Source organism: Prionailurus viverrinus, chromosome E3, assembly GCF_022837055.1.
Source record: "Prionailurus viverrinus isolate Anna chromosome E3, UM_Priviv_1.0, whole genome shotgun sequence".
Classification (NCBI taxonomy): domain Eukaryota; kingdom Metazoa; phylum Chordata; class Mammalia; order Carnivora; family Felidae; genus Prionailurus; species Prionailurus viverrinus.
Window position 1 is genome coordinate 41,402,789 of NC_062576.1, and position 25,796 is coordinate 41,428,584.

General features: G+C 63.3%; 3 protein-coding genes and 1 long non-coding RNA gene across 7 annotated transcripts; 1 reads left to right on the forward strand and 3 right to left on the reverse strand.

Annotated features, from left to right (window-relative positions):
- Positions 1–19: 19 nt before the first annotated feature.
- ANTKMT (adenine nucleotide translocase lysine methyltransferase) lies at positions 20–2,827 on the reverse strand. Of its 3 annotated transcripts, XM_047838113.1 has the most exons (5): positions 1,208–1,527; positions 907–1,011; positions 674–814; positions 410–460; positions 20–273 (listed from the first exon to the last, which is right to left on the reverse strand). In XM_047838113.1, exons 1-5 carry the CDS (start codon positions 1,367–1,369, stop codon positions 52–54), a joined length of 681 nt encoding a protein of 226 aa, XP_047694069.1. In that variant the 5' UTR covers positions 1,370–1,527; the 3' UTR covers positions 20–51. The 3 variants fall into 3 exon arrangements, with proteins under 3 accessions (XP_047694069.1, XP_047694068.1, XP_047694070.1); XM_047838112.1 differs by having other exon boundaries at positions 20–460; positions 1,208–1,562; XM_047838114.1 differs by lacking the exon at positions 907–1,011 and having other exon boundaries at positions 20–460; positions 1,208–2,827.
- Positions 2,828–2,993: 166 nt separating this feature from the next.
- METRN (meteorin, glial cell differentiation regulator) lies at positions 2,994–6,819 on the reverse strand. Of its 2 annotated transcripts, XM_047838102.1 has the most exons (5): positions 6,669–6,819; positions 6,120–6,520; positions 5,189–5,248; positions 4,898–5,104; positions 2,994–3,428 (listed from the first exon to the last, which is right to left on the reverse strand). In XM_047838102.1, exons 1-5 carry the CDS (start codon positions 6,764–6,766, stop codon positions 3,316–3,318), a joined length of 879 nt encoding a protein of 292 aa, XP_047694058.1. In that variant the 5' UTR covers positions 6,767–6,819; the 3' UTR covers positions 2,994–3,315. The 2 variants fall into 2 exon arrangements, with proteins under 2 accessions (XP_047694058.1, XP_047694060.1); XM_047838104.1 differs by having other exon boundaries at positions 2,994–5,104.
- Positions 6,820–19,824: 13,005 nt separating this feature from the next.
- Positions 19,825–23,054, forward strand: FBXL16 (F-box and leucine rich repeat protein 16). Its single transcript, XM_047838115.1, has 5 exons — positions 19,825–20,469; positions 21,128–21,636; positions 22,022–22,106; positions 22,463–22,526; positions 22,688–23,054. The coding sequence occupies exons 1-5, from the start codon at positions 19,825–19,827 to the stop codon at positions 22,834–22,836; spliced, it is 1,452 nt and encodes a 483-aa protein (XP_047694071.1). The 3' UTR covers positions 22,837–23,054.
- Positions 22,586–25,795, reverse strand: LOC125154228 (uncharacterized). The gene is made up of 3 exons (XR_007147727.1): positions 25,500–25,795; positions 23,640–23,812; positions 22,586–22,740 (listed from the first exon to the last, which is right to left on the reverse strand). It is a non-coding gene; the product is annotated as an uncharacterized LOC125154228 (long non-coding RNA).
- Position 25,796: the final 1 nt, after the last annotated feature.

Consider the following 25,796-nt stretch of genomic DNA (forward strand, 5'->3'; position numbering starts at 1 on the left):
CCTAACAAGAGTCAGTACGTGTAGTCCAGAGTCTTTATTGTGTCCAAGTGGTTAGCCAACCTGAGAACGGGGGGCCCCAGGGACTGAGGCAGAACTGGGTTCCGGGGAAGCCTGACCGTTTGGCCCACCACTATGGACATCATAGGCCCAGACACGGTCCAGACCCTCCCCCATCACAGCCACAGGCTGCCAAGTGGGGAGGGGGAAGCGCCCCGACACCACTCGGGCCCCTGCGGGCAACTCTGCCCGCAGCTTGTCTTCCAGCAGGGGGAGCTGTGGGAGAGAGAGCAGGAGGGAGGACAGGGTGGGCAAGATTGAATACAACTGCCCCTGCCCAGCTCCTCCAGGCCCAACCCCTCCACTGAGGGTGGCCCGGGCCTCCCCTGGGGCTAGCAAACCCCAGACCTACCACACTAGGGGCCAGGAACACAGACACGTTGTGGCAGTCCCTCAGGCTCACCTGCAAGAAGAGGTCACCCCAGCAGGGAGCGGGGCCCCAGCCGAGGAAGAGGTGTGGTGAGCTTGGGGTAACTGTGGCTTCCAAGTCCTGGCCCCAGCCCACGCAGGGTGCAGGCAGGGGAACCTGGGGTTGTCAGCAGGGTGGCCAACCCAGAGCTGGAAGTGTGGAGACCAGGCGTGGGGGCCCCTGGGGGTCCGAGACTCCCTGGGTTACCTTCCAGAGGTCCTCACGCAGGTAGCAAACACTGCCGGCACAGCCTGCTCTCCACGCGTGCAGCCGGGCCAGCCCCACTAGCCACGGGTTCAGCTCGTAGCCCACAGCCGGGCGGAGACCGCACTTATGAGCAGCCAGCACCTGTGGGCACACGCAACTGTGGGTCCAGAAGGTGGGGAGGTGCGCTGGCGAGAGGGGGAGACAAGGACACCCCCCCGCATCCCACTCCTTACAATCCTGCCGTCGCCAGAGCCCAGGTCCACCGTCTTTCCAGGACGGCCTCGCAATAGCGACAACACGTGCTCCACCTGCCGCTCACTTGCACCGACATAGGGCACCTGGGCAAGGAGGCAAGCGGGGCTGGGTCCCCAAACCTGATCCCACGTGGGGGGGGTTGGTGAGACGCGCAGAGCTTGCCTCCTGAGCTTTCAAGGTCCCCACCCGCGGCCCGCCAGGGAGAGGCAGCGCCTCCCACTCACTGCGGGTTCGGCTCCGCCCCCGGACCCCGCCCCCAGCCATGGCCCCGCCCCGCACCTGCAGCCGCAGCGGCACGCGGCGGAAGCCAGGCTGCAGCAGCAGCGCCCACACGATGTAGGCGGCCAGGCCTGAGCCCGCCGCCGCCTGCAGCAGCTCCAGTGCGCCCAGCCGCCGCTCGCGCAGCTCCGACAGCGCCTCGCCCGGGTCGTCCTGCTCCATGGCGGCGGGACGCGCGCCCCAGGGTCGCCCCGCCCGAAGGCCCCTCCCGGGCCCGGGTCGGACACCCTCACACGCGAGCCGGAAGCCGGAGGGGGCCCTCCTCCCCGCCCCCTACCGGAAGTGGCGGGGCGCCGGAAGTGCGGGGGAAGCGCCGGAAGCGGCCTTCCACTCGCTTTACGCCGCGGCCCGGCCCCCTTCCCGCGCGTTCCGGGTCCTACTGGGACGTCTGCGGCCGCCAGCCGCACCGGCCCAGCCGGCGCACGCAGGGGACCCCTGGGAAGGGCAAGGCAGGCGTGGCCGGGGGCGGGGGGCGGGGGGCGGGGGGCGGCCGTGGAGCTTGGCGGGAAGGGAGCCCCGGGGTGTGGGGCGGCCCGAGCCGCAAGGCTGTCTCAGAGAGACTGGTGGAGGTCCCCGCCCACCGCGACACCCGAAGGCCAGCCAAGCCCGGGGGCGGGCTCAGGGAGGACACCCTCCCGGGCCCGTCCCACAGCTGAAGGCAATTAGCCCGAGTGGACGGGACGGGGAGGGTGCGGCGGAAGTTGGGAGCTCAGCTGAGAGGTAGGGTTGACCAGGAGATCTAGCTGACCCGAGAAGGCACATGTTGGCTGTGAGTGTGGTCGGACGGGGGCCGGATATGAGGGGTCGAGCGACTGGCAGCGGCCCAGCCACGGGAGTGGAAGAAAGAGCCCCAAGAGCTAGGCAGACCACCTTCCTTCTCCAAAAGGAAAAAAAAAAAAAAAAAGTTCCCGGAGGTGACCTGGCAAAGCCTGGGGGTGGGAGAAACAAATAGGGGGACAGAGCTCTGGGTCAGGTGGCAGAGCCAGAACCTCCTCATCCCACCTTGAGGCTGGGTGAGATGTCTCGTGAATGTTAGGGGCTTTCATGTACACAGGTCATGGCCTGGCTCCTTGGACATCCGCGGCCCTGGTCAGGAGCCTCAGCATCAGACAATATAAACATGCCCAAGACCCCTGCCCACACCTTCAGGTACACATCGCCTCACATGCCTGCCTGTACTTGTCCCCAACTGGCCCCAGTCCTGAAAGACAGGCGCCTGTGGGTGGCAGGAAACTCCAGTGCCATGCTCCCAAGAAATGAGCACTGGGGAGGAGGGTCGGCCCCATGTGGCTCACAGGATCCTGTCTTCTGTGGGACTGTCACTGGGCCCTCCCCAGAAAGAAAGTTTGTGCACTGGGCTCTAGGCAGTTGGGGGGGGGGGGGTGCTTACACAGTACCCCACCCTTGTGTGTTTTGTTCCTTGTTTTATTCCTAGGGCAGCACCTGGCACCTAGAAGGCACTCAATAAAAGCTGTTGACTGAATGAATGCACGTAACCAGACTCCTCTGTGCACACACCCCACAACTCTCATGTTTACTCAGGTGCTCTGCTCCTCAGCACTTGGGCACGTAACTGTGTGAGTGCACATGCCCAGAGGTGCCCCACAGGCCAGCTCCCTTAGCCCACAGCCCCCACATACATGCTCACCCACACCGTTTCCCCTTGCCCCCGCCCCCCAGGGCAGGCATGAAGCCCCTGGCCCAAGACTTTGGGGCATGACCTGGAGCATCCCAGGCCTCCTGTAGCCCTGTTAGCCACACCCACTTCTGCCCTTTCTGCACCTTATGAAAAGAATACTAGTTGCAAAGTTAGCACTTTGCGGAGGGGGTGTGCATGGGAGTCTCAGGCACTTCCTGGGACAGGTGAGTAGAGACCAGTGTCCAACCAAGGGCTCAGCCCAGAGCAGCCGCCCTACGTTTTTGTGGGCAGGTGGTCTGGGAGGCAGTCCACAGTGACCCCTGGGTGTGGCCAGGGGCCTCCTTCCCATGAAAGGCTGTGGGGAACTGACCACAAAATCAGGACAGATACCAAGGGTAAGGATAGCCTTGGAGAGGAAGCCGTCCTTGGGGCCTGGACAAAGCAGAAACCTCCCAGCAGAGGAGGAGGATCAGGAGAGTACACCCATCTCTTCCTCCTCTGGTCTTTGCCGAGATGCTCTTCGGTGAGGGGAAGGGGGCAAACAGGGATACGACGCTCTGCAGTCCAGGGGAAAGGTCCAGGCTGGAGATCAAAACACAGGGTCATCAGCACATTGATGGTTTTTAAAGCCACGAGGCTGCTCCAGCTCTCCGATGAGGGAATATCAAGGGACAGGAGAGGTCTACTGCGTGACCCTGAGCACTCCATGGTTGAAAGTTTGGGGAGAAGGGAGCGGCATTGAGCCTCAGGAGGGCAGGTGGCTGCAAACCCCTGGGAACCTGCCTCCCCTACCCACCACTGTCAGCCAAATCTGGAGGAAAGAGCCCTGTGTCTGGGCCCTGCACAGACCGGCCGGCCTCTCTTTTAGTCTCAGCTCCTGCCTGAAAGATGAGGCAGCCCCTGGCCTCCATGCCCACCGTCAGCTCCTTCCCCACTGCAGACTGGCAGATGAGGATGGGAAGCTGTTTCTGGGGCTCAGCCTGTGAGTCCAGGTGCCCCACCCCCACCCTGAGCTTTGGCTTCCTCAGGAACGCGTGGGGTTGGAGTGAGCAGAGTCAGCCAGTCCCGGTTCAGAAGCCCTCGCATGCACCCCCGCCCCAGGGGCATTCAGCCTCCGCACGGGGCTTTGTCCCAAACTGCCCTGGCCTTTTATGTGACTGAGGCTGAAGAGGAAGGCGGAGGCAGCAACAATGGGGCCGGTGGTGGGAAATGGTCCTTAGAGACCCCATTGTATCACCCTGCCCTCCAGAAACGGTGCCCAACCCTGCAGGGGAGACCCCGCTCCCGTGAGGATGAGCCATGTCCGGATGCTACGCACGTCTCAGGGCCCTCGGGACAGAGGGGGCCATTCTTCCCCGAGGATCGGACGGGGCCAGGATGACTCTGCTGGGCTCCCAGCGGACCACAGAGGGAAGTCTGGCATCTTGCCAGGTTGCACCGCCTTCCCTCACAGGCTAGGAGTGCTGTCTTCCTGCCTGTCCCCCAGTAAAGGACCCCTCCCTCCTCAGACCTGGGGAGTTACAGCCCTTTTTCCGCTTGCGTTCTCACTTACGGAAGAACCTGGCCTCGAAGGTAGGAGCAGCAGAGCTGAGGATCACGTGGAAGGAAGGGTCCCTGCTTCCCCCAACCCAAGCAGCAGCTCGCCTTCAAGGCACGGGCACGGGCCACTCTCCCACTCACTGGCTGGGTGGCCTTAGACAAGGCATCACTGCCCAGAGCCTCAGTGTCCTACTCCGAAGCAGAAATCGGAGCAGTGGGGCTGGGGGGGGGGGGGGGGGGCTTAGATGGCCCAGGCTCAGGCATGGGACACTCCATCTACGCTGGCTAATGACATCAGTGTTCCTATTGGTTGTGGCTATCACCTCAGAAGCAGCTGGGACCCTGAGGAGGCTGTCCCTCCCCACCCACCCTCTCCCAGCCCCTCCCCAGTGCCCTGCTCCCGGCCGCTCAGTCCAGTGCCACCTCACAGGGGTGGAGGTGGTCGGCGTGGGCAGCCGCATAGGCACGGCTGAATTCCTGGAAGCGGGGTGCACAGCCCAGCCAGGCCTCACCAAAGCGGCTCCAGCCCATGAAGAGGAAGGCGCCGGGGCCAGGACGGACGCCGCAGCGCAGCGGGGTGTGAATGGAGGCCTGGCCCCCGGACTCCCCCACCCGGAACAGCGGCAGCGTCTGTCGGAGGACACGGGCAGCTGCCACTGTGATAACAGATTCCTGCAGCTCTGTGTTGTGGGCTACCCCGCGGATGGTTCCGTTGATCACTGCGGGGAGACATGCTGCCAGTGGCTTGCAGGGCAGGGCAGGGCAGACCCCAGCCCCCACCCCCCTGCGGTGGGGACACTCACCAAAGTCGCTGGTGCACGCAGTCAGCAGGAGCTCGGCGTTGCTGCAGGGCCTACAGACACCTGGCATGAAGGGGGGATCCCGACTGTAGGTCCTGGCCTCTCCTGGACCCCCCTAGGCCTCCCCCCAGCTAGAGGCAGGAGGGAGAGGGCAGGCCGCCAGACCCTCCCCTCACGGCCTGATGGCAACGGGGGACCTGAGGGAGCAGGCGGGCACACACATCTTGAAGACACGCTGTATTCGGGGTGACACCTGCACGCTCGTGCGGGCACAGACGTGGGCCTAGGGGCCGTGCCCAGCGCGCGGGCACAGGGACTCGCCGACCCGCGGGGGGTGTCTGGGGGCACACTCCCATATGCGCACCAGCACGAGGGAACCCTGCGGCCCCCAGAGTGCCTCCCGCCGCCCAAAGACACCAGCCCAACCTGGTGGGAGACAGGAGGGGCTTTGGAGTAGTTGGCCTGGGGCCAGGGTGCAGAACAGAAAGATCCCCTGTGGGGTCAGGCTTCCAGTTCTAAGAGAGTAAAGAGCTGGGCCTGGTGCCCTGCAGGGGGGGCAAGGCAGCGTCTCCATGGCGACCAGGCGCACACTGGACTTTTTGTTGTACTGGACTGGGGGAGGGGAGGGAGGTCACTGCCGGGCCAGGGAGCCCTGGACAGCTTTGGCTGGAGGCTTTGATTCTGTCCCGCCATCTTCCTCTCCCCCAACCCCTCAGGGACCAGGAGTCCCCGCGGCCTCCCCTTTCCCCCATTCTGCGCAGTGCGAGCTCCTTCCCTAGGCTGAATCATGAGGGATTGCCCGCCCCCTTTCCAGATCCTCCGACCTGTCCTCGCTAGCTGTGTGGCCTCTGGCCACCCATTTCGCTCTCAGGCCTGTTGCTCTCCCTGTACAGTGGGGACGACGGGTCCACCCCCCGCCCAGCTCATCACTCACCATCGGCACCAAGACCGTGGGCCTGTGGAGGCAGCTCTGTGTACCTGTCCTCGTGCGTTTCGAAGCGGAAGGAAGCCACGCGGCGGCTGATGTCTGGGTGCGGGGTGGCCTGCAGGAAGAGGGCCCGGCGCTCACGGGGACCCCAGCGCACGCACCGGCCCCCCGCCGGGCCCAAACCCTCGGCCAGCAGCAGCTCCAGGGCGCCGCCCGCCCGCTCCGCGAAGACTTGGGCGCCTGCGAAGGACCGCGCGGGCCGCAGGCAGGCGATGCCCGAGCGCGTGCCGGAGCCGGAGCCGGCCAGGGTCAGGCGCAGCGCCCCGGCCGGGTACAGCCACTGGATCACGCCCTCCGAGCAGGCCAGGGACAGCTGCCCCACGCTGCCCGGCTCCTGGGTCAGGCCGCTGGGGACAGGACGGGAGGCGCTGAGGCAGGCGGCCCGCGTCCCCACCCGGCACGGCCCGCTCGCCCTGCACCCTCCCCCGCAGCCAGCGGCAGCTGTGTCCACTTTGTTCTCCGGACCCCGGGGGCGCGGCCTTGGGGGGGTCGTACCTGCCGCTCCAGCTGCAGCCGTCCCCCGAGTAGCCGGCGTGGGTGGCGGTGGCCAGGAGGCCCCAGCAGAGCGCGCAAAGCAGAGCAGGGGGCGGCATGACGCGGGCGGGCGGGCGGGCGGCGGCGGGAGCCCCCGGGTCGCCAGCCGGCCCCGCGCACCCCTCCGCCCGCGCCGCACGGCAGCGGGGCAGTCCCGCCGGGTCCCGGGCGGCCGGGAGGCGGCGGGCCGGGCGCAGCCAATCGCGGCGCGGCCCAGGAACTTTCCACCAATCGCAGCGGCGCTCGCGGGAGGCGCGGAGGGCCGAGCTCGGGGCTCTGTGCGCCGTGTGTCCCCAGCTCGGGACCCCCGCCCCCGGCCTCGCCGTCTGCGCCCATGTCCTGGAGCCCCGGGCCGGGATAGGGGTGGGAAAGGCGCCCACTGGAGCCTCGGGGCGGGGGCGGTGGTGGGGTGCTGTGGGGTGGGGGGGAGGGGAGGAGGAAGGGCGGCTCATCTCGGTGACCCTTTCCAAGAGTGGGCCCTGGGCTTCCAGCTCCCATCGTGCCCCGACCTGGCCCTGCTGATTCGTCCCAAGAGGTGCCCACAGAACCCTCTTGGGCCCGATGCTAGGCGTGTGGAGCACCACGGAAAACCAGGAGCCAAAGGACAGCCCTGAGCCCCAGAATCAGGAGGTCCAGACAAACTGAAATGGGGCTAAAACCAAACACCCCAGGGTGCGTGTGGAGGCTGTGTGTGGGGAGTGGGGGAGCCCAGAGATTTCCTGGGAGCAAGGACTTCCTCTGCGTAGAGGGGATGGGGAACAGATGGCCAAGTAGGGCCTGGAGAGGATTGCAGGTGTGGGGGGAGGGGGGAAGCAGACTGCCCTGGCAAAGGCCCAGAGCTGGGTGAAACCCATGAGTCAGATCACAGAGGCTCTAGGCACAAAGCCAGGAGTCCAACCGCGTACTCCAACCCTTGGGGCCACTGAGAGCTTTTACCAGGGACTGCAGGTAACAATATAGACTCTCTGCCATCTGTGGATGTGAACCCTCCACACCACTGCCCCCCACTCAGCCCTCCAGCTACTCCTGAGCCTGAAGGGCATGGCTGGCACATGAGGGAGGTGGTCCCAAGGGGAAAGGGGACACACCCCAGGGCACAACAGGCCCCTGGCTCCAGGCAAGGTGGAGTGAAAACCAACTATCGCAACAGCCAAGAGGCAGAAGGAACCTAAGTGTTTACAGACACAGGAAAGGATAAACAAAATGTCCATCCAACAGTGGACTGTGATTCCACCTTAAAAAGGAAGGAGGGGCACCTGGGTGGCTCAGTCGGTTTAGCGCCAACTTGGGCTCAGGTCATGGTCTCATAGTTCATGAGTTCCAGCCTCAGGCTCTAGGCTGACAGATCAGAGCCTGGAGCCTGCTTCACATTCTGTGTCTCCCTCTCTCTCTGCCCCTTCCCTGCTCATGCTGTGTCTCTCTCTGTCTCAAAAATAAATAAACATTTTTTTAAAAATCTTTAAAAATGGTCAAGGGAGCAAATTTTACTCAGTTAAAAATGAAAGACGTAGACAGGGCCCGTGCTGGGAACATAGAAGGTAAAAGAGGTTCCAGTAGGAAGAGGGGAGAGGGCACCCCGGACAACACCACAGCTGCTGCGGTCCAGGCGCCTGCGTCCACCTCCCACCTTCTGACCAGTCTCTAGGGCCGGTGTCCAGCCGCGGTCTCTGAGGCACGTAGTGGGCTCCGGGCGCCCTCTGGTGGCAGCGTGAGGAGTCAGCTGCAGACTCACCCCTGCCAGCCTAGAGCCCCTGTCTCTGACTCCCCACACCAGCTCTCCCCCAGAGAATGAGTCAATGTCCTGTGGGTGTCCCTGGCCAGCGGCCTGGCCCTGAGCCGTCTCCTCATCACCAGGATTCCCCCGTGCAGACCTCTTACCGTCGCCCAGTGGGTAATGCTGACTCTCCCTCAGAAAACCTGCACAGGGGCAACCTGTCTTCACAGCTGCTGCCCTCCCACCAGCAAAGTACCTTGCTGTCGTTAGCCATCAAAGATCTGCTTCCCGTAGGATAAGGAGTCCATCAGGCCATGCCTGCCCTCGATCACTGAGTGCAGTGACCAGAAACACTGCAGGTGTTCAGTAAATACATGAGCAGTGAGTGGCTGCACCAATGAGCGAACAGAGAGCTGAATGAGTGAATGAAAGACATCTCAGACTCCAATGTCTGTGCTCACATGCCCCCAGCTCCAGGACCTTCAGGGCCCTGTCCCTCCAAAGGGGCCTCTCTCCATCCCCACCCATACCCTAGTTCTTCGCAGGGGGTGCAGCTGATGCTGGACAAGGAGGGGCATCCACGCGGAGCCCTGTACTCAAGCAGGGGGTCAGCCCCACAGGACAATGGGCGCCTGACAGGAAGCCCCAGCCCTGGGGGCACAGGCAAGGAACCCTCATGACCAAGGCAGGGGCTGAGCTGGTCAAAGACCTGGGGGAGCGGCAGGTCCGAGAAACAGGGGGAATGCCTCAAGGACAGTGTGGAGCCCAGGACAGACCGGGAACCAGGAAGGTGGCGAGTTGGAGGAGTGCAGGGCCAGTCCCAGGCCCATCAGGTACAGAAGGGCCTGCACTTGGCCTGGAGGGGACAGTGAACAGGGCCCCGGAGTAAGAAAGCCCAGACAGAGAGGTCAAGTTCTTTCACTCTCACAAGACTCGCCTGGGCTCTCACTTCAGCAAAAGTGGAGGAGAAGGAGAGGTGCGGCCCGAGCAGAGGCCAGCCCTGCCTGAGTCCCCAGCTGGACCTGTGGTCATCCAGACCCTTGCAGCTAGGCCCACCTGGATGTGCTGCCCCTCTGGGGTGGGGCTAGAGGCTGGGGACAGCAGAGACAGTTCCCAAGCTGAATGCCAGGGGGTGCCAGGAGCCTACCAGAACCCGGACCCCCCGGTGATGTGTTCTGATGGCATCCACCATGAGCACTGGCCTGGATTGCCCCTACCCAGCTTGACCCAGGGTCTCCCAAGGTGCTGGAGTGACCAGCCTGCCCAGAGACCCCATCAGGGAAATGGTCATATCTGCTGACTCTTCTGGCTCCCCTTTGCCAGCACCCCATTTCCCTGACCCTCACCCCCAGCAGAATCTGGCCTTGCCCACCTATGGATGCTGCATCTGGAGACCCTCGACAGCAAGGTTTCTGTCATGGGGATGTTTTCTTCCCCTTGACAAGAAATCCACCCCCCCCCCCCCACACACCTTGTATCTTCTGGAGGAGCCAAAAATGCAGCTGCAGATTGACTTGCAGCTGAGCTAAAAATAACTGCCAGGCTCCAGCCAGGGCCCAGGAAAATATCTCATTGCTAGGAGACGACCGTTACTGGGAGACCGCCATTGCTAGGCGACAGGGTTGCCGTGGTGACAGCTGGGCCCTGAGTCATGCTCAGCCCTGTTGCTCCGCCCCTCTGCCCCTGGCAGGCGGCTGGGTCCCAAGAGGAGGAAAGGCTGGGAGCAGAAGGCAGCAAAGGGGCCCACCCCCTGATGCCCACAGCCACCGTGGCCACACCAGGCTTTGAGGTTCTCACTCCTGTGGGCGCCCATTCCAGCAGTGGAGTGGTGAGGACGGCAGAACACACAACTCTGCCCCTCACGGCCCCTCCCCGGGCGCTGGGGCACGGGAGGGAGGGCGGGGGGGGGGGGACAGAGGCGGAAAGTGTGCCCCATGGCTCCATAGCAAGAAGCTTCAGAGCCAGCTGAATTACAATCGGGCATGGGGCTCTCACAGCCTGGGCTGTGCTAGCTGCCGTGCTGACCTTCAGGGCACCCCCTTGGACCCCACACCTATTTCCCAGGAGGGGAAATACTTGCCTGATCCCCCCCCCCCCACTACCACCACCACGGACGGGAGGGTTTGGGCCAGGCAGGTGGCTCCAGGACACATGTACCCAGAGCCTCCACAAGGAACTGCCTGAGGACCTCCTGTAAGGAACCCCAGGCCAGCCATGAGGAGTGACCGCATCGTGGGCAGCCCCAACCCCTGATGTGACCCTTCTCCCCGTCTCACAGAAAGGTCTCAGGGTGGGATGCACCAACAGCCTTCACTCCTCACCCTCCGGGGACTAAACAACCAGAAACCTCCAGCAGCCTGGACTGGGGAGACTCCTCTGTGCTCATGCACCAGCCCAAGGAGTGCTCCAGGGGATGCAGATGCTCCAGAGGAGGGAGTATTTCAGGTGATGTGATGCTCTAGGTGAGAGGTGCTCCAGCTAAGGGGGTGCTCCAGGTGAGGAGTGTTCCAGATGAGGGAGGTGCTCCAGGGGAGGGAGTATTTTAGGTGATGTGCTGCTGTAGGTGAGAAATGCTCCAGGCGAGGAGTGCTCCATGGGACGGGGTGTCCCCTATGGGACACCATAGGGGAGCACTGTGGCCCTGGAGGAAGGCCAGTGTGGCCACAGCTCCAAGAGCAAGGGGCCAGGTATAGGGCACAGCTGGGGGCCGGCGGTGCTGGAGACTCGGGGTTTTGGGGCTGCAGCGGAGCAGACAGAGCCCTAGGAGGATGGGGCTGAGTCCCCTGCACCACGGGGAGAACAGTGGCCGCCATCAGCCACGGAGGAGAGCAGCCGGCTGGACGGGGAGGGTGAAAGAGGTGGAGGAGGGAGCAGAACCCACTGGTATTCGGGAGGCAGGCTTGTACAACGGTATTTCACATCCCTCCGAATAAATATTTTTCTTCGCTCAGATCCTTCCAAGGCAGGGAGTCTTCTGAGGCCCCGCTGAGGGCGGAACTTGCTCTCTGCATGAGGTCCTGGCACCTCCTGGAAGCAGGAGGTCAAACCCTGTCCTCCAGGTCACGGTCACGCACCCTCCACACCGGGGCCCCCATGGGGTGGAGGATGAACTGGAAGGCCAGCCCGCTGGACTTGCACACCAGGGGCGACCCTGTGGGTGACAGCACTCAGTCACCCCAGAGGTCTGCACGCGTCCTATTCTGACTGCCTGTGCCAAGCTCTCTGCTTTGACCAGAATTAGCACAAAGGCAAGACACTGATTCTTGAGCCCCTGCCACACGGGAAAGCCGCCGTCACCCCAGCCTCAGAAACCGGATCCAGGGCCCTGCACACAGCAAAAGCAGCGCTCCAGCTCGCAAACAGCTAGGCTCCCCCCCTGCAGCTGCCCCCACCTCACAGCAGCCCCACTGGGTCCGGCTTCCCACCCAACGCTGCGAACACCAGCTGTCTTCATTTCCCTCTCCCTCTCCAGGGCCTTCCCTCTTGGCCTTAAGGCTCCTCCCCTAATATGAAGACCCCTCTCTGCTCTCCCCACACCTGATCCCTCCCCAGTCTCTGCTCCCAGGAGACCCCGGGATGGGGTCCGGGATGGTCACCATTAGCCTCCATTCTCTGCTCTGAGCCTGCTGGGAAGCCGGAACAGAGTCCTGCACACCCTCCCTCTGCATCCCACCCGGGCCCCTCTCCCAGCCTGGTCCCTACACAGCGGCCATTACCAACACCCGCCTCCAGTGGGTTCCAGAGCGGGCTCGCCAGGCTCAAGTCCTCAAAACCCAAAAACCCGTGCACACCCCTTCCGGGGTAACTTCGCCCACCCTGCCATCCTTGGGGTCGCCTGTCAAGTGTCCTGTGCTCAGGAGCGACGCCTCCAGCCCCCTCCCGCAGTTACTGTCACGTGGCCCTCTTGAAATTTCATCGCGCTTGTCACTCCCTTGTAATGATCTGGTGGTCACTTGTTTCTCGGCTCTGCGGGAGAGGGGGCGTCCCCGCTGCGGGGGGTTCTGGACTTGGCACCCAGCAGGTGCGCCGGAGACGTGAGGGCCATGAAGGGGGCTCGGCCGCCCGCTCCGCTCCGCTCCGCAGGAAGGGCTGGGAGGGGGAGGGGGGCACCGTCCTTGCCCTCGAAGGTGGCATCCCAGGGTCGGGACGCGCGGGGCCGGCACCTGTCTGCGCGGGACCACGTACCCCCGAGCCAACCGCCGGCGCCAAAGAGCTCGAGTCCTCTCCCCCCGCAGGTCTCCGCGCAGGCAGGGCTCTCCCCGGGCAGGCGGCTCTCGGGCTGCGCGCCCTGCCCGCCCCGCCCCGCCCCGCCGTGCGCGCGGGTCTGCTGTTGTGCGGGAGCCCGAGGCGGAGGGGCAGGGGTGCCGCCGGGCCGGCGCGTGCCCGTGGGCGCGCGGCAGGGCGCGGCGGGCGGGGCGGGGCTCGGCATCCTCGGCGCCCCCGCCCGGGCTCGCCAACCGGATTGGCTCCCGGCGCCGGGAGCGCGCGAGGGCGCGGCGTGTAGAGCCGGGCGGGGGGCGCGCGCGGCGCCGCCGGCGGCCGCGGAGGAGCGCGGGGAGGAGGGCGCGGGGAGGGAGGAGGCGCCCGCCCGGCTCCCTGCAAAGCGGCCTTATTTATCTGGGCACTGCCTCAGCCTCCCCGGTGGGAGGCTCGGGCAGCCGATCCTCTCCCACCGGGGAGCTCCTCTCCGGGCGCGGCCGAGGGGGCCGGCCAGGCCGGGGCGCGGGGCGCGGCTGGGCCCTGCCGGCCAGGCCAGCACCTCGGCCGCCTCCCCGCTTCGCCAGCGCCCATGCCGGGCTCCCCATGACGAGAAGACGCCCGGCGGACAGCGTGGCATGAGCCAGGTGCCCGGGCCGAGGTAAGGTGTGTGCACCGGGCCAGGTTGTGGAGCCGGGGAAGGGGCCAGGCCACGCCATCGCGGCGGCCACAATGAGGAGGGGGGAGGGGGCTTCGGACAGGGCCGCCAACACCCCCAGGGTCTCACATACGCGCGGCCGCTTCCCAGGCGGAGGCCACTGAGCCTGTGGTCCTGACAGGCCCTCCCAGGGCTCCTGACCCCAGAGGCTGCCTGGTTGAAGCACGCTCCCCACAGCCACTGGACCAGGGCTGTGGGCCGGTGCCGCCCGACCATATCTCGGTGGAAGCAGAACTGCAGGCCCCCAGTCGGCGTGGCTGGGTGAGATCCTGGACCTCCTTTGAGCTCTGAGCTTCCCTCCCAGCACCACGAGCCCCTGGGCCTATGAGACAGGTGTTAGACACAGTTCCACTCCAGGAGCCATGTGGATGCATGGCGGGGGCCCAGTCTTCCCTGGACACCTGGGCCTGTGTGGAGCTGCCGCCACAGCAGGAGGATGAGGGGAAAGGAGGAGGCTGGCCACGTGCCTGGTCCTGGAGGAGGGGTCGAGCCTTGGCCAAGGTTGGCCGGCCCCAGAAGGGAAACCGGGCACTCTGAGACTTGCTAGGGCAGGGGTCTGGCCTCCCGGGATTTCAGGGGAGAGAGTCCCCCACCCATCACCCCAGAAGGAAAGCAGGCCTAGCTGTTGGAGCCTCAGGGAGCCCACGGCCCAGTGGCCACTCCTCCAGCCCCTCCCGGCCTCTGCACAGGAAGCCTTCCCTCCAAACAGAGAACAGATGGCGGATGCCGCTTCACCTGCCCACTCGGTCAGTCCCTTCCCGGTACCCACCACCTCCCAGGCCCCTTCTTTCAGCCAACGCCTTTGAGCGGAGGCCTGGGCTGGGTCCCTGAGAGGGCAAAGGCTTGATGGAGACTCGCTGGCCTGGCAGGAGGTGGCCACAGGTCTGGACCAGGAGCTATGGGGACAAGGGAGATCCAAACCCGGTCATAAACGTGGGCAGTGCAGGGCAGACTGTTCAGGCCCCAAGGGCCCGCCGTCTCCGCTACTTGGCTCCCCTCCTCCTCAGCCACCTCTCACTTGGGCCAGGCCTATAAGTACCCCTGATGCTGGGCAGGCTCTCTGGACAGGCGCTACCCTCCAGTTCACACCCACTTCCAGGGCACTTCAGTGAGTCCTCTCTCCCAATGGAAGAAGGACACAATTAGCCCTGAGGTAGGGTCACCTGGGGCCCTCGAGACCGCTGGCCTGGGCCCAGGAAGCCTGCGCTGCTGAGAGCCAGGGAGACATCTCACCCCAAGGTAGGGCCCTGCTCGGCTGCCTGCAGCCCCATCTTGTCACACGTGGGTGCTCGCTGCCATGCCTCAGAGGGGAAGAGTGGAGGTGGCAGTGAAGGAAGGCTCTGTGGGGTAAGTGGGTGGTTCAGAACCTTCCCCACCACTGGCAGGTTGGAGCCGCAGCCTGACCAGTCACAGAGGGTGGGCTTGGACCCCATCGCTTCACTTGGTGGGGAAGAGGGGGAGGGTTTGAGACAGCCACCCAAAGAGGCAGACACTAGATGCCCCCAGTCTAGGTACTGGGGGGCTCATCCTCCAGAGCAAAAGAGCCAAGATGAGGCGTGGAGCCCAAGCCCGTTCCCCAAGGTGCCCAGTCCCACATGGCCAAGCTGTCTTGAGCTTGACCGCAGGACTGGGTCTGATGAAGCACCGATTGGGTCTCTTTTGAAGCCATGTGCTCACTTCCTGGAGCCCCCGGGGCACGGGTGGGGCAGCCTGTACCCCAGAAGCATCCCTGGGCTGGGGGCGGGAAGGGAGTGCTGCCTGGCACATGTGCAAAGTGACAGGGATGTGAATGTGCCTGAGTCACGGGGCTTGTCATGGAGTTTGTCAGCCCGCACTGTGTCCCCAATCCCAAGCTGGTTGTCACCCCAGTCCCTGGGGATGTCACTGCAGATCGACCCGATGTGAATTTTTCTGGCTACCCACACCCTGCCCAGCTCCATGGGCCTCAGTGGGCCAGGAGAATTGGTCAGTGCAGGTCCTATCAGGGCCAGACCCCTCCAGCATTCACGGTGGGCTGTGTCAGAGTATCGGGGATGAAGGAAGAGATCTTGGAGTTGGGGGCCATGAGGAGTGGAGGGTTTCCTAGGCACGAGCAGTCCAAAAGAAGAGAGTCCTGCAGCTTGCAGCCTCTGGAGAGAGAGCAGGGGCATGACAGAGACAATGCTGGGGGAGACCACTAGCCTAAGGTCACAGGCTGGGAGGACACAGGGCACAGGAGAAGCAGAACAGGGCAGAGGAAGAGGCCTCAGGAAGTGCACCTGGCCAGCGGCAGACCAGCTGAGGGCCCAGGGTCACCATCTGGACCTCAATGCCTAGCTTGGTCTTTGGAGGTCAGACAAACTGGGGTCAAATCCCAGCTTTGTGCACCTTTTGAAAATTCAGTCTCTGAGCCCCACTTTCCCCACACCTGGTCAGGCAGTGTGTGAAGGGCTCAGACCAGCAATAGAAGAGTGGCACTGGGAAGAGCAGGGCAGGACCAGCTCCTCCCTCCCTTCTGGTGGCTCCTGTCCCCTCTCCCTGGATCTGGCCAGATTATGAGGGATGCGCAAGCAGCCTCCTTAACCCTGCAGCTCCCATAGTGGGGACTCAGCCAAAAAAGAGATGTGAGCCATCCTCTTCCCATGGGCCTGAATAATTGCAAGGCCCACCCTAAGCCCCAGGGTCTTGGGCGCCTTCTCAGAGACTCTGGCACCAACCCAACCCAGTGGCTGCCCTCACTGTGGACAGTGGCCTCTGCTACAACCGGGATTAACAAACTGAGCTACAAGCAGCTCCCCTACCATCCACTGCCCTCTTCTTCATCTGGCCTGTCTTCCATCAAGCCTCCTGGGCATCTGGCAGCCATATCCCTTTCTGCATGACCCTGCTGACTGCCATTATTCATTCATTCATTCATTCATTCATTCATTCAGCCAGCACTCAGAGGCCACTCAGTCATGGTGCTGCCTGTCTTCAAGAAGTCCCCAGCCAAGGGAAGAGACAGATGGATGAACAGTAATGACTGAGACCCTGGAGATGCTTTTTTTCAGGGCTGGGGAGTCCCGCAGGGGGAGACCGGGGTGGTGCTCACACTGAAGGATGGAGGATAAGGAGCTGGCAGGGTTAAGAAGTGGGGAGGCCGACTGAGCAAGCAGGGGGCCCATCATGTGCCCTGGGAGGGGATGAGGAATACAGAACAGGGGGTCTGGCTGGACTGTAGGGCCATGGCTGGGGAGGAACCAGAGGCGAGGCTGTAAGGTGGACTTGCTAGGTCTCAGGGCCCAGTGACTTGGCCGCAAAAGAAGCAGTTCCTTTCAGAGCCTCAGCGTGGGCATCTGGAGACTGTCGGCCTGGGAGCCACCAAGTTCTGGAGTCCTCCCAGGAACCTGGAGCCCCCGCAGCCTATCCCAGGAGGACCTCCTCCAGAATTCCGCTCCACACGGAGGCACAAGACACCAGGGGCTGAGGCTGAGAATAGTGCAAGTTTGGCCATCTTTTTAAAACGCCTCTTTTCCTAGCGTTAGCTCCTAGTGCTTAGTTCTAAAGGAGGAGGCAGACCACATAAGACTGGCCACTGCCCCTACACCATCCTGACTAGAAACTCCGGGCAGGTCCTCTGAGCCCCAGTGCATGCAGTAGGGACAGGAACAAGTACCAAAGAGGTTGGGGTCTCGCAGCCCATCTGGCTGGGTGGGTGGGACCAGGCAGAGGGCCACTTGTCCCAGCCCCCTGCAAGAGACCCCCTGCCTAACTGACAGGAAGACTCATCTCTGACCGCAAGCTCGGTTCTCTCCTAAAGCCCTGACCCCTGGGCCAAGCTGTGGCTGTTTCCAGTTTTGAGCCACACACAGAGCAAGGATTGTCAGGCTGGGTCAGTGAGGCTGGAGTGTGCAGGTGGAGCCCAGCAGGACCATGGACAAGGTCAGGAGCTCAGAGCTGCTTCCGCCGAGAGGCAGCTCCAGGCGAAGGCACGGCAGAAGGGCTGACCCACTGACAGGCAGGGCAGTGCCTTCTGGCCAGGGATGTGAGTGTGAGATAAGGGGCAGCCAGGCCTCGGACACCCCCACCCCCACCCCCAGGCGGAGGCCATCCTCGACCTGGCCCCTCCCTCCCGTGAGCTCTCTTCACCCGCTGGCTGTTTTCACCAGCTCCACCCTGAGGCCTGAAGAGGGGATGGGACTGTGGGCGCGTGCAAATGTGAGCTCCAGTGGGGTGGATGGGGGGGTGGGGGAAGAGCCCTGCAGATGCCCGGGGCATCCACGTGCACCCTGCCCCCCACCACCAACTCAGGCACTCCACGTGCACACCCGTGGCTGGGAGCATCTTTAACCTAAATCGGCACTGCTCTTGAGTTATTTCTCCCCTGGTGCCACCTCCGCCGCCTCCTCCGGATCTTGGCGGAGCGGGCGGCTTCTCGCCCCGCCCCGTCGCCTGCTGAGCTGGGTTTGCCGGGGCCGGCCCCCCTCCCCACCCCCACCAGCCGCTGTCCGCGGTGGAGCCCGCCGGGGCCTGGCCTCCGAGCACGCGCACAGCGGCTGGAGGGGCGCTGTCCATGGTGCTGCGGTCCGGGGCCGAGCCAGCCGCGCCTGGTCTGCGGGAAGCGGCGGAGGCCGGGTGGGCGGCGCGCCCTGAGCCCTGAGATCCTGGCGCCCGGCACCGGGGACACAGAAGGTATTCAGGCTGGGGCTGCCTCTCTGAACCCAGCACAGCCCACAGGAGGGAGTCGACAGGACGACAGGACAGCCTCTCCTCTGGTCCCAGGAGTGGGCGGCCAGTCGTGGGCTTCACCCTGTCCCTCCATGAGGCACTTCTGATCCACAACGGTCTCCTCATCACATACTGGTTTTAAGAGATCTGGGGCAGCCCTCGTGTCAGGCTGCTCCCCCCGCCCCCCGCCCCAACACACACGGGGCTGACATGAAGCTAGTGGACATTTCGGCAGACGTTGTTATGAATGTCGTGTTTTATCCAGTGTGAGGCTGCTACTATCTGGTCATGAGCTGCAGTAAAGGGACAGCCAAGGTTGGGGAGCCTCTCCTGGGGAGGGTGGGCCTGATGTGGACTGCCAGGCTGGGGGCTCATGGCTGTCAGAGCAAGAAGGCCTTTCGACCCAAAGCTGAGTTGGTAGCCATGAGGCCATGTGTTCCCATAGACCCCTGGTCCCAGCCCAGGTCAGCAACCCCTCCACAGATGTGGAAGGCCAGCAAGGGTTGTCCTGTCCAGGGCTTGGAAGCCAGTGGAGGCATGGTGCTGGGTAGAGCCGGGCAGGGTGGCTCACTTCCCTCCCTCCTAATGGCTCCTTACCCCTTCCCCTCAGGCCGGCCATGGGGTCCAGAAGCAACTTCCTCACCACTTTCCAAATGCTGACTGTGGGCCATACACTATGCTTAGCCCTTTTCACATGTTGTCCTGTGGGGGTGTATCATCCTTTCTCAGGCTCAAAAGTAAGGCAAGTGAGTCTCAGAGAAAAGTGCCTCACTGAGGCCACAGAGCCAGGGTGTGTGACCCCAGAGCTTGTGTGCCTGAACCACTGGGTGCACTGCCTTTCCATGGGATGTCTAGAGTGGGGGTGGGCAAGAGAAGATCTGGAATGTGGAGCAGATGGTGGTACTGTGAGGGTCCCCCTGCCCCCCTCTCCAGGGCTATCTGTGCTCAAAGCCATCTGCCACCCATTCACAACCTCAGAGCCCTGGGGGGGGGCGCATTGGGGGGGTGGCTTCAGTCCCACCCTATGAGAAACTCTCTACAAATATGCTTCCATGGCCAGCCCTAGTCCAAGCCTCGACTCCACCACTTACTGTGACCTTGGGCAAATAGTTCATGCTGCTTTATTTTCCTCATCTGTAACAATGGGCACGATCATCATAGTACGATCCTCAACGGGTTAGATGGAGGATTACAGGACAGTATGTGTCCAGGGATCATTGTGCTGGCATCAGAGTAAACCTCGCCCTTTCTTTTGGGTAGATTATGAACCACAGAACCTCCAGTAGGCACTGACATTTTCAGGGGCTGGTGTGTGAGTCTCAGACAGGGTCCTGGAACCACTCCTCAGAGCCATGCTGGAACCCCACAGTGGAGATGCAGAGGCCACCCCACACCAGCTCCCTCAGTCTCCCAGTTCCTACCCGGGTAGAGGTAGGCCTGGCAAACACTGATGTTGGGCATCAGGGTAGTAAAGGTGAAGGGAGCAGTCCCAGGCAAGTGTCTGTCTGTCGCTGCCTCTCTTCTCTCATCTTTAAAACGAGAACCGTAGTACCTAGCTGTCAAAAAGATGTGAGTACTGGTTGAGCTCAGTGCGCATAGTAGGTGCTCAGGGAGTGTCATAGTCATGAACAGCCCTGATCTCACGGTCGGGGAAGGAGGGACTTGGATTCGGATCCTTTCTGTTGGGTGGTTCTGGGAGTGCCAGGGGAGGAGATGCCCTGGGATGGGAAGGAGCCCAGCCGTGCTGCAGCAGGAGACTCATTATCCCATCCTGGACCCTGTCTGCAGATCGAGCGAGGAAGATGTCGAGCCCGGGTGTGGACGGCGACCCCAAGCCTCCATGCTTGCCTCGAAACGGCCTGGTAAAGCTGCCGGGCCAGCCCAACGGCCTGGGTGCAGCCAGTATCACCAAGGGCACACCAGCTGCCAAGAACCGGCCCTGCCAGCCACCACCCCCACCCACCCTCCCACCGCCCAGCCTGGCTGCCCCACTGCCACGGGCTGCCCTAGCTGGGGGCCTGTGCCCCCCAGCAGGGCTCCCCCTTGGTGGACCAGCCTCAGTCCCAGTTCCTGGGCCCCCAGTGGAGCGGCCACCACTGGCCACAGATGAAAAGATCCTCAATGGCCTCTTCTGGTACTTCTCAGCCTGTGAGAAGTGCGTGCTGGCCCAGGTGTGCAAGGCCTGGCGACGTGTGCTCTACCAGCCCAAGTTCTGGGCGGGCCTCACACCTGTGCTGCACGCCAAGGAGCTCTACAACGTGTTGCCTGGTGGCGAGAAGGAGTTTGTGAACCTGCAGGGCTTCGCTGCGCGTGGTTTTGAGGGCTTCTGCCTGGTTGGTGTCTCCGACCTGGACATCTGTGAGTTCATCGACAACTACTCCCTCTCTAAGAAGGGCGTCAAGGCCATGAGCCTCAAGCGCTCCACCATCACCGATGCCGGCCTGGAGGTGCGCCCCACCGGTGGCCTGGAAGGGACAGGGGTGGGGTGGGCAGGGCCAAGCAGCAGCAAATGAGCTGGGGGTGGGGGGAGGGAGGGTGCCCCCAGGCATACAAGGAGCAAAGGAGCTGAGGGTGGTGCTGGTGCTCTGTGGATGTCTCCGGGGGAGGGGAAGCAGGACTGGTTACATAATTGGGGGGACCCAATCCAAATGAAAATTCAAGTCCCTTGTTCAAAGATGGTTAAGAATTTCAAGACAGCAACATCAAAGCAATCAGTCAAGTGGGAGCCCCCTCTGAGCTCAGAGCCCTACATGCCTGTGAAGCCAGCCTTGGGTGGGTGGGGGGGGGGAATGCTGCAAGGGAGCAGGCGCTCAGGCCAGAGGAGCAGCTGTGCAAGCTGCCCCTTCCCCAGGGCCAGGACTCTAACCATCAAATCCTTAACACCAAGTGCTCTGGAGCCCCTGCTCTGGAGAGGCCCTGAGCTCCCAGGTCCCCCTGTGCTCTGCCTCTTCTCTTAGAATGTTGTGGTGATGTGAGAAACACACTGTGACATGCACTTGTCCTGTTTTACACCCGTCTACACTCGAGAACACTGCTTTCTGCCCCTCATCGGGCTCCTTCCGCCCCGCCCCCCCCCCCATCCTCACCACGCCCTGCTGCCCGCAGGTGATGCTGGAGCAGATGCAGGGGGTCGTGCGCCTGGAGCTGTCAGGCTGCAACGACTTCACCGAGGCGGGGCTGTGGTCCAGCCTGAGCGCCCGGATCACCTCGCTGAGCGTGAGCGACTGCATCAACGTGGCCGACGACGCCATTGCGGCCATCTCGCAGCTGCTGCCCAACCTGGCCGAGCTGAGCTTGCAGGCCTACCACGTGACGGACACGGCGCTGGCCTACTTCACAGCACGCCAGGGCCACAGCACGCACACGCTGCGTCTGCTCTCCTGCTGGGAGATCACCAACCACGGTGTGGTCAACGTGGTGCACAGCCTGCCCAACCTCACCGCGCTCAGCCTCTCCGGCTGCTCCAAGGTCACCGACGACGGCGTCGAGCTCGTGGCCGAAAACCTGCGCAAGCTGCGCAGCCTTGACCTTTCGTGGTGCCCGCGCATCACCGACATGGCGCTCGAGTACGTGGCCTGCGACCTGCACCGCCTGGAGGAGCTGGTGCTGGACAGGTGCGCGCGAGACCCCCACTCCCCGGCAGTGGGTGAGGGGGGGCGGGGCGGGGCCTTCTGAGCGGAGACCCTAGACCAGTGGAGCGACCTGTAGCTGATGGGGAGTGGGTTGATGACGGGCGCTCACAAACCTGGGATCCAGAGTGGCCCTGTAACAAGGGTGGGGCTGAACCGCCCCCCCCTCCCGGAACGGGTGGTGCCACCAAGCAACCAGGGTGGGGGTTGGGGGGGACCTGGCTGGGGAGAGTCTGTGGAAAGGGAAGCGCTCTCATCTGTGCCGGCGGAGGGGAGCTTCAGGCCTGGACACGCCGGGAAAAGCAGTAAGGGGCGGAGCTGAGGGGCGGGGTGTTTCAAGGTGGGCAGCGCCCCTCTGTTGCACCCACAGGTGTGTACGCATCACGGATACTGGCCTCAGCTACTTGTCCACCATGTCGTCCCTCCGCAGCCTCTACCTGCGATGGTGCTGCCAGGTACCCGCCCTCCTCGCCTCCGAAGACTGGGGAGCCGAGGTGGGGGACTCGGCCCTTCCCGGCCGCTCAGCCCGCTGCCCTGATCCCGGAAGGGTCAGAGGAAGTTTGGGTCCCTCCACACCTAGCGCGCGACATAGGCCGAGCGCCCGGACTCCCAGGGACCCTCAGCGCCACTCCCCCGCTGCCTCCTGGCTCCTTGGGAGGCCGAGAAACCCCCTTTTTGAGCCCTGCCCCCCCCCCCGCGCCTCCAACAGCTCCAGGCCCAAGGCCTGACCCTAGAAGTGCCCCCCCCCCCCGCTCCCCGCCAGGGCGCGATCCGAGGTCGTTAACCCTCCCTGCCCTCCCCTCCCGCCCAGGTGCAGGACTTCGGGCTGAAGCACCTCCTGGCCATGAGGAGTTTGCGGCTCTTGTCTCTGGCAGGTGAGACCCCACCCGCCCCCACCTGGCCCTGCCGGGTCCCTCGCGCCGATTCATACCTGGGGCTGACTCCCCGGGTCCCAGGGCCCGGTCCGGAGGGAGACGCCGGGCGAGCTCCGCCGGCCCCCGCACTCAGCCGCCGCCTCGCCTCCCGCCCGCCGCAGGCTGCCCGCTGCTGACCACCACGGGGCTGTCGGGCCTGGTGCAGCTGCAGGAGCTGGAGGAACTGGAGCTGACCAACTGCCCCGGGGCCACCCCCGAGCTCTTCAAGTACTTCTCGCAGCACCTGCCCCGCTGTCTCGTCATCGAGTAGCGCGGGCCTCCCCGCCCCCGGCGCAGGAAGCCGCCACGCTCCGGGGCGGGACGCCTTCTCCCGGCCCTGCCCTCAGGGGAGCCCTCGCGCCTGCGGCCCAGCGCGGGAGGCAGGGCGAACCTGGTGACCGCCCGGCCCCCGCGCCCCTCCTGGCCCCGCCCGGGCGGGGAGGGGCGGCGGGCGGGCCCAGCCCCACGCACGCACGCACACTCGGGGACTCTGTGCATGCCCCTCGTGCCCGCACTGCACGCCCGCCCTCCACCGCACCACAGCCGCCTCCATCATTCGTCCACCCGCTGGGGGTGGAGGGGTGGGGCCGGGGCTCGGTCCTAGGGGGCGCTTTGAGCTCTCCTGACCGCCGCCCTTACCACCTTCCCCGCCACACCCCGCTCTGTCTCCCCGCTGTCCCCCCATCTCGGGCAGGGCCCGGAGGGACTGAGGGGAGCTGAGTCCCCCAGGACACAGGGGCCAGAAGAGCCCCAAGGGCTTCCCGCATCTTCCACTGCACCGCGCCTGAGGCCCTCGGAGGGGTGCGAGGGGAAACAGGCCACCGCCAAAGCCATGGCCCGCCAAGGAGCCCAAGTCCCTCCCGCCCGTGCCCCCCACCTCATGCCAGCCTGACCCCATGAGACCTCCCCTTTTCCTGGCCACTGTATGAGGCAGGCCCCTGCTCGCCCCATCCCCCACCGGCAGGTCTATGGGTCCGTGGGCCAGAATGGGGTGGAATTGGGTTGAGGGAGGGACAGCCCTGGCTGACAATGATATTGGTGTAATCGACATTAACCGAGCCGGCTGCAGCTTACCTCAACCCGGGCAGGACACCACCACCTTGAGAGACCACACGCTGGAGCGACCCTCAGGCCCTGCAGGCCTCGCAAACAGCCCTGGGTGGACCCCACACCAGTCCCTGTAGCCAGCTAGGCCCAGCCTCCTCAGCGCCACACTTTATCCTGGGCAGGTCTCTGTCGGGGGGAAGCTGGAAAAGTGGGCCCCAGCCAAGGCTCAGGATCAGCGCCAGCCAGCAACTCCAATCTTACAGTGGCCAGCACACCCTCAGCCTCCAGAGGAGGGAGGGCTCCTTTCTAGCTGCCCCCACCCCCTCCCCAGCTCCCCAAACCTCTGCCTGCCCGAATGGGCTCTCGCCATGTTCTGTCCAATCCCAAGACATACGGAAGTCCTGGGGATGCTGGCACATCTTGGCAATTGCTGAGGAGGGGGCTGGGACCCCTGTCCATCCCAACCTTGAGCCCCAGGAAATACAGTGCCCACACCCAATCTTGGGACACCCCCTGTCTGGTTGGAAGAAAGTAACCAGTTTCCAGAGAGCCAGAGAGTGAGCGAGAGAGAGCGAGCGAGAGAGAGAGCGAGAGCGAGCGAGAGAGCGAGAGATGCTGTTGAAGCAGAGAAACAGTTCAACAGCCCAAAGATTTCCCTGTCCTGGAGTGCCCACAGGAAGCTCCGGGGCTGAGGTGGTCAGGAGCCAGTTTCTTCAGCCCCTCCTCCCCACGGCTCCCTAGTGGGGAGGAGGCAGCTGTCCATTTGTCCAAAGTATTAATGCAACTGAAGCTGTGATATTTCCAACGACTGTAGGAGGAAAAATTAAGGGGAGAGAGGAAAACAAAACAAAACCAACCAACCCCTAAAATCATTTTCTTATTGTACATAACGACCTCATTCTCCTGTATATGCGGAAGATATAACCTTATATTTGGTAAGTGTTTCTTGTGCTATTTTATCACGTGACCTGTTTATAAAAATATATATTAAAAAAGTTGTAAAAACACGTGTCTGAGTTGTTTTTAGGTCATCCGACCATGGCAGGGGAAGGTGTATCTGCCCAGGGTGGCCCAAGTCTCTGGACTCTTGTGCACCGCTCAACTCATCACACTTTCTGGTTCTCTCAACACGCAGAGGTTGGTGCCACTATGCAGACTGGGAACACAGCAGCAACCAGTACAGATGGTCCCTAAGCTTTCATTGCTTTGGGGAGGAGAGAATGATACCAAAGTCATTACATAGACGATTAACCTCAAAATATCTAGAATCTAGTCCATCCTTCCAGAAGGGCAAAAATGAGCCCTGTTCCGTGCATTGGGTAACTGAGGTTAAGAGGGGGGCAGGGGTGTCCTATAATCATACAGTACAGCAAGGACCGAACAGGACTCAAAACCAGGAAAGAAAGGACGGCTCAGAGAGGGTCATTCGATTGCCCGGGGGTGGTGTGAACCAGCAGGATCTGTCAGGCACCGGAGTTTGTGGAGACCAAGACAGGCATGATCCCTGCCTGATATACACTCGTGTGCCACACGGCCTGATATACACTCGTGTGCCACACGCAATGACCAGTAAACGAAAGAATGCGTTTTGACAAGCACTGTGGAGGTGACAGTGGCTGGAGAGGCCACATGTTAGATGTGGGGGCCGGGGAAGGCCTTTGACAACGAGATACTTAAGCCGAACCCTGGAGCGTGGAGAAGACGCTTTCTGCAGAGCGGAGAGTGCAGAGCAATCGCGTGGCCCGGACAGGAAAGAGCTCGGCGGGCTGCAAGAAGCGGTGTAAGCGGCCGTTGCTGGAAGTGCGCCAGGAGAGACGGAGGCCGGGAGTCTGGGGGTTATTCCTAGAGCGGTGGGGAGCCCTGTGGACTTAGACCAAAGAGTGGTACCTGGCAGCTGTGCGGGGCTCAGATCGGGGGGAACAAGGTGGGTCCAGGGGAGGAGAGTGAGGAAGGAGGTGGAGACGACTGCAGGGATTCGGGACTCGTTTAGGGATGGCTGGACTTGCTGGCGGAGAGTGAGCACCAGCATCAAAAGACCAACCGCTGAGGCGGAACCGCGGGAACGCCCGGCAGCGCCTCTCCCACAGTTCGGGACCATCCTTCCGGCTGCACCAACTCGGGTCCCTCATCCGGAACGCTTGCGGTGAGGTGCCCGGTTCCGCTGAGGGGCCGACGAGCACGGAC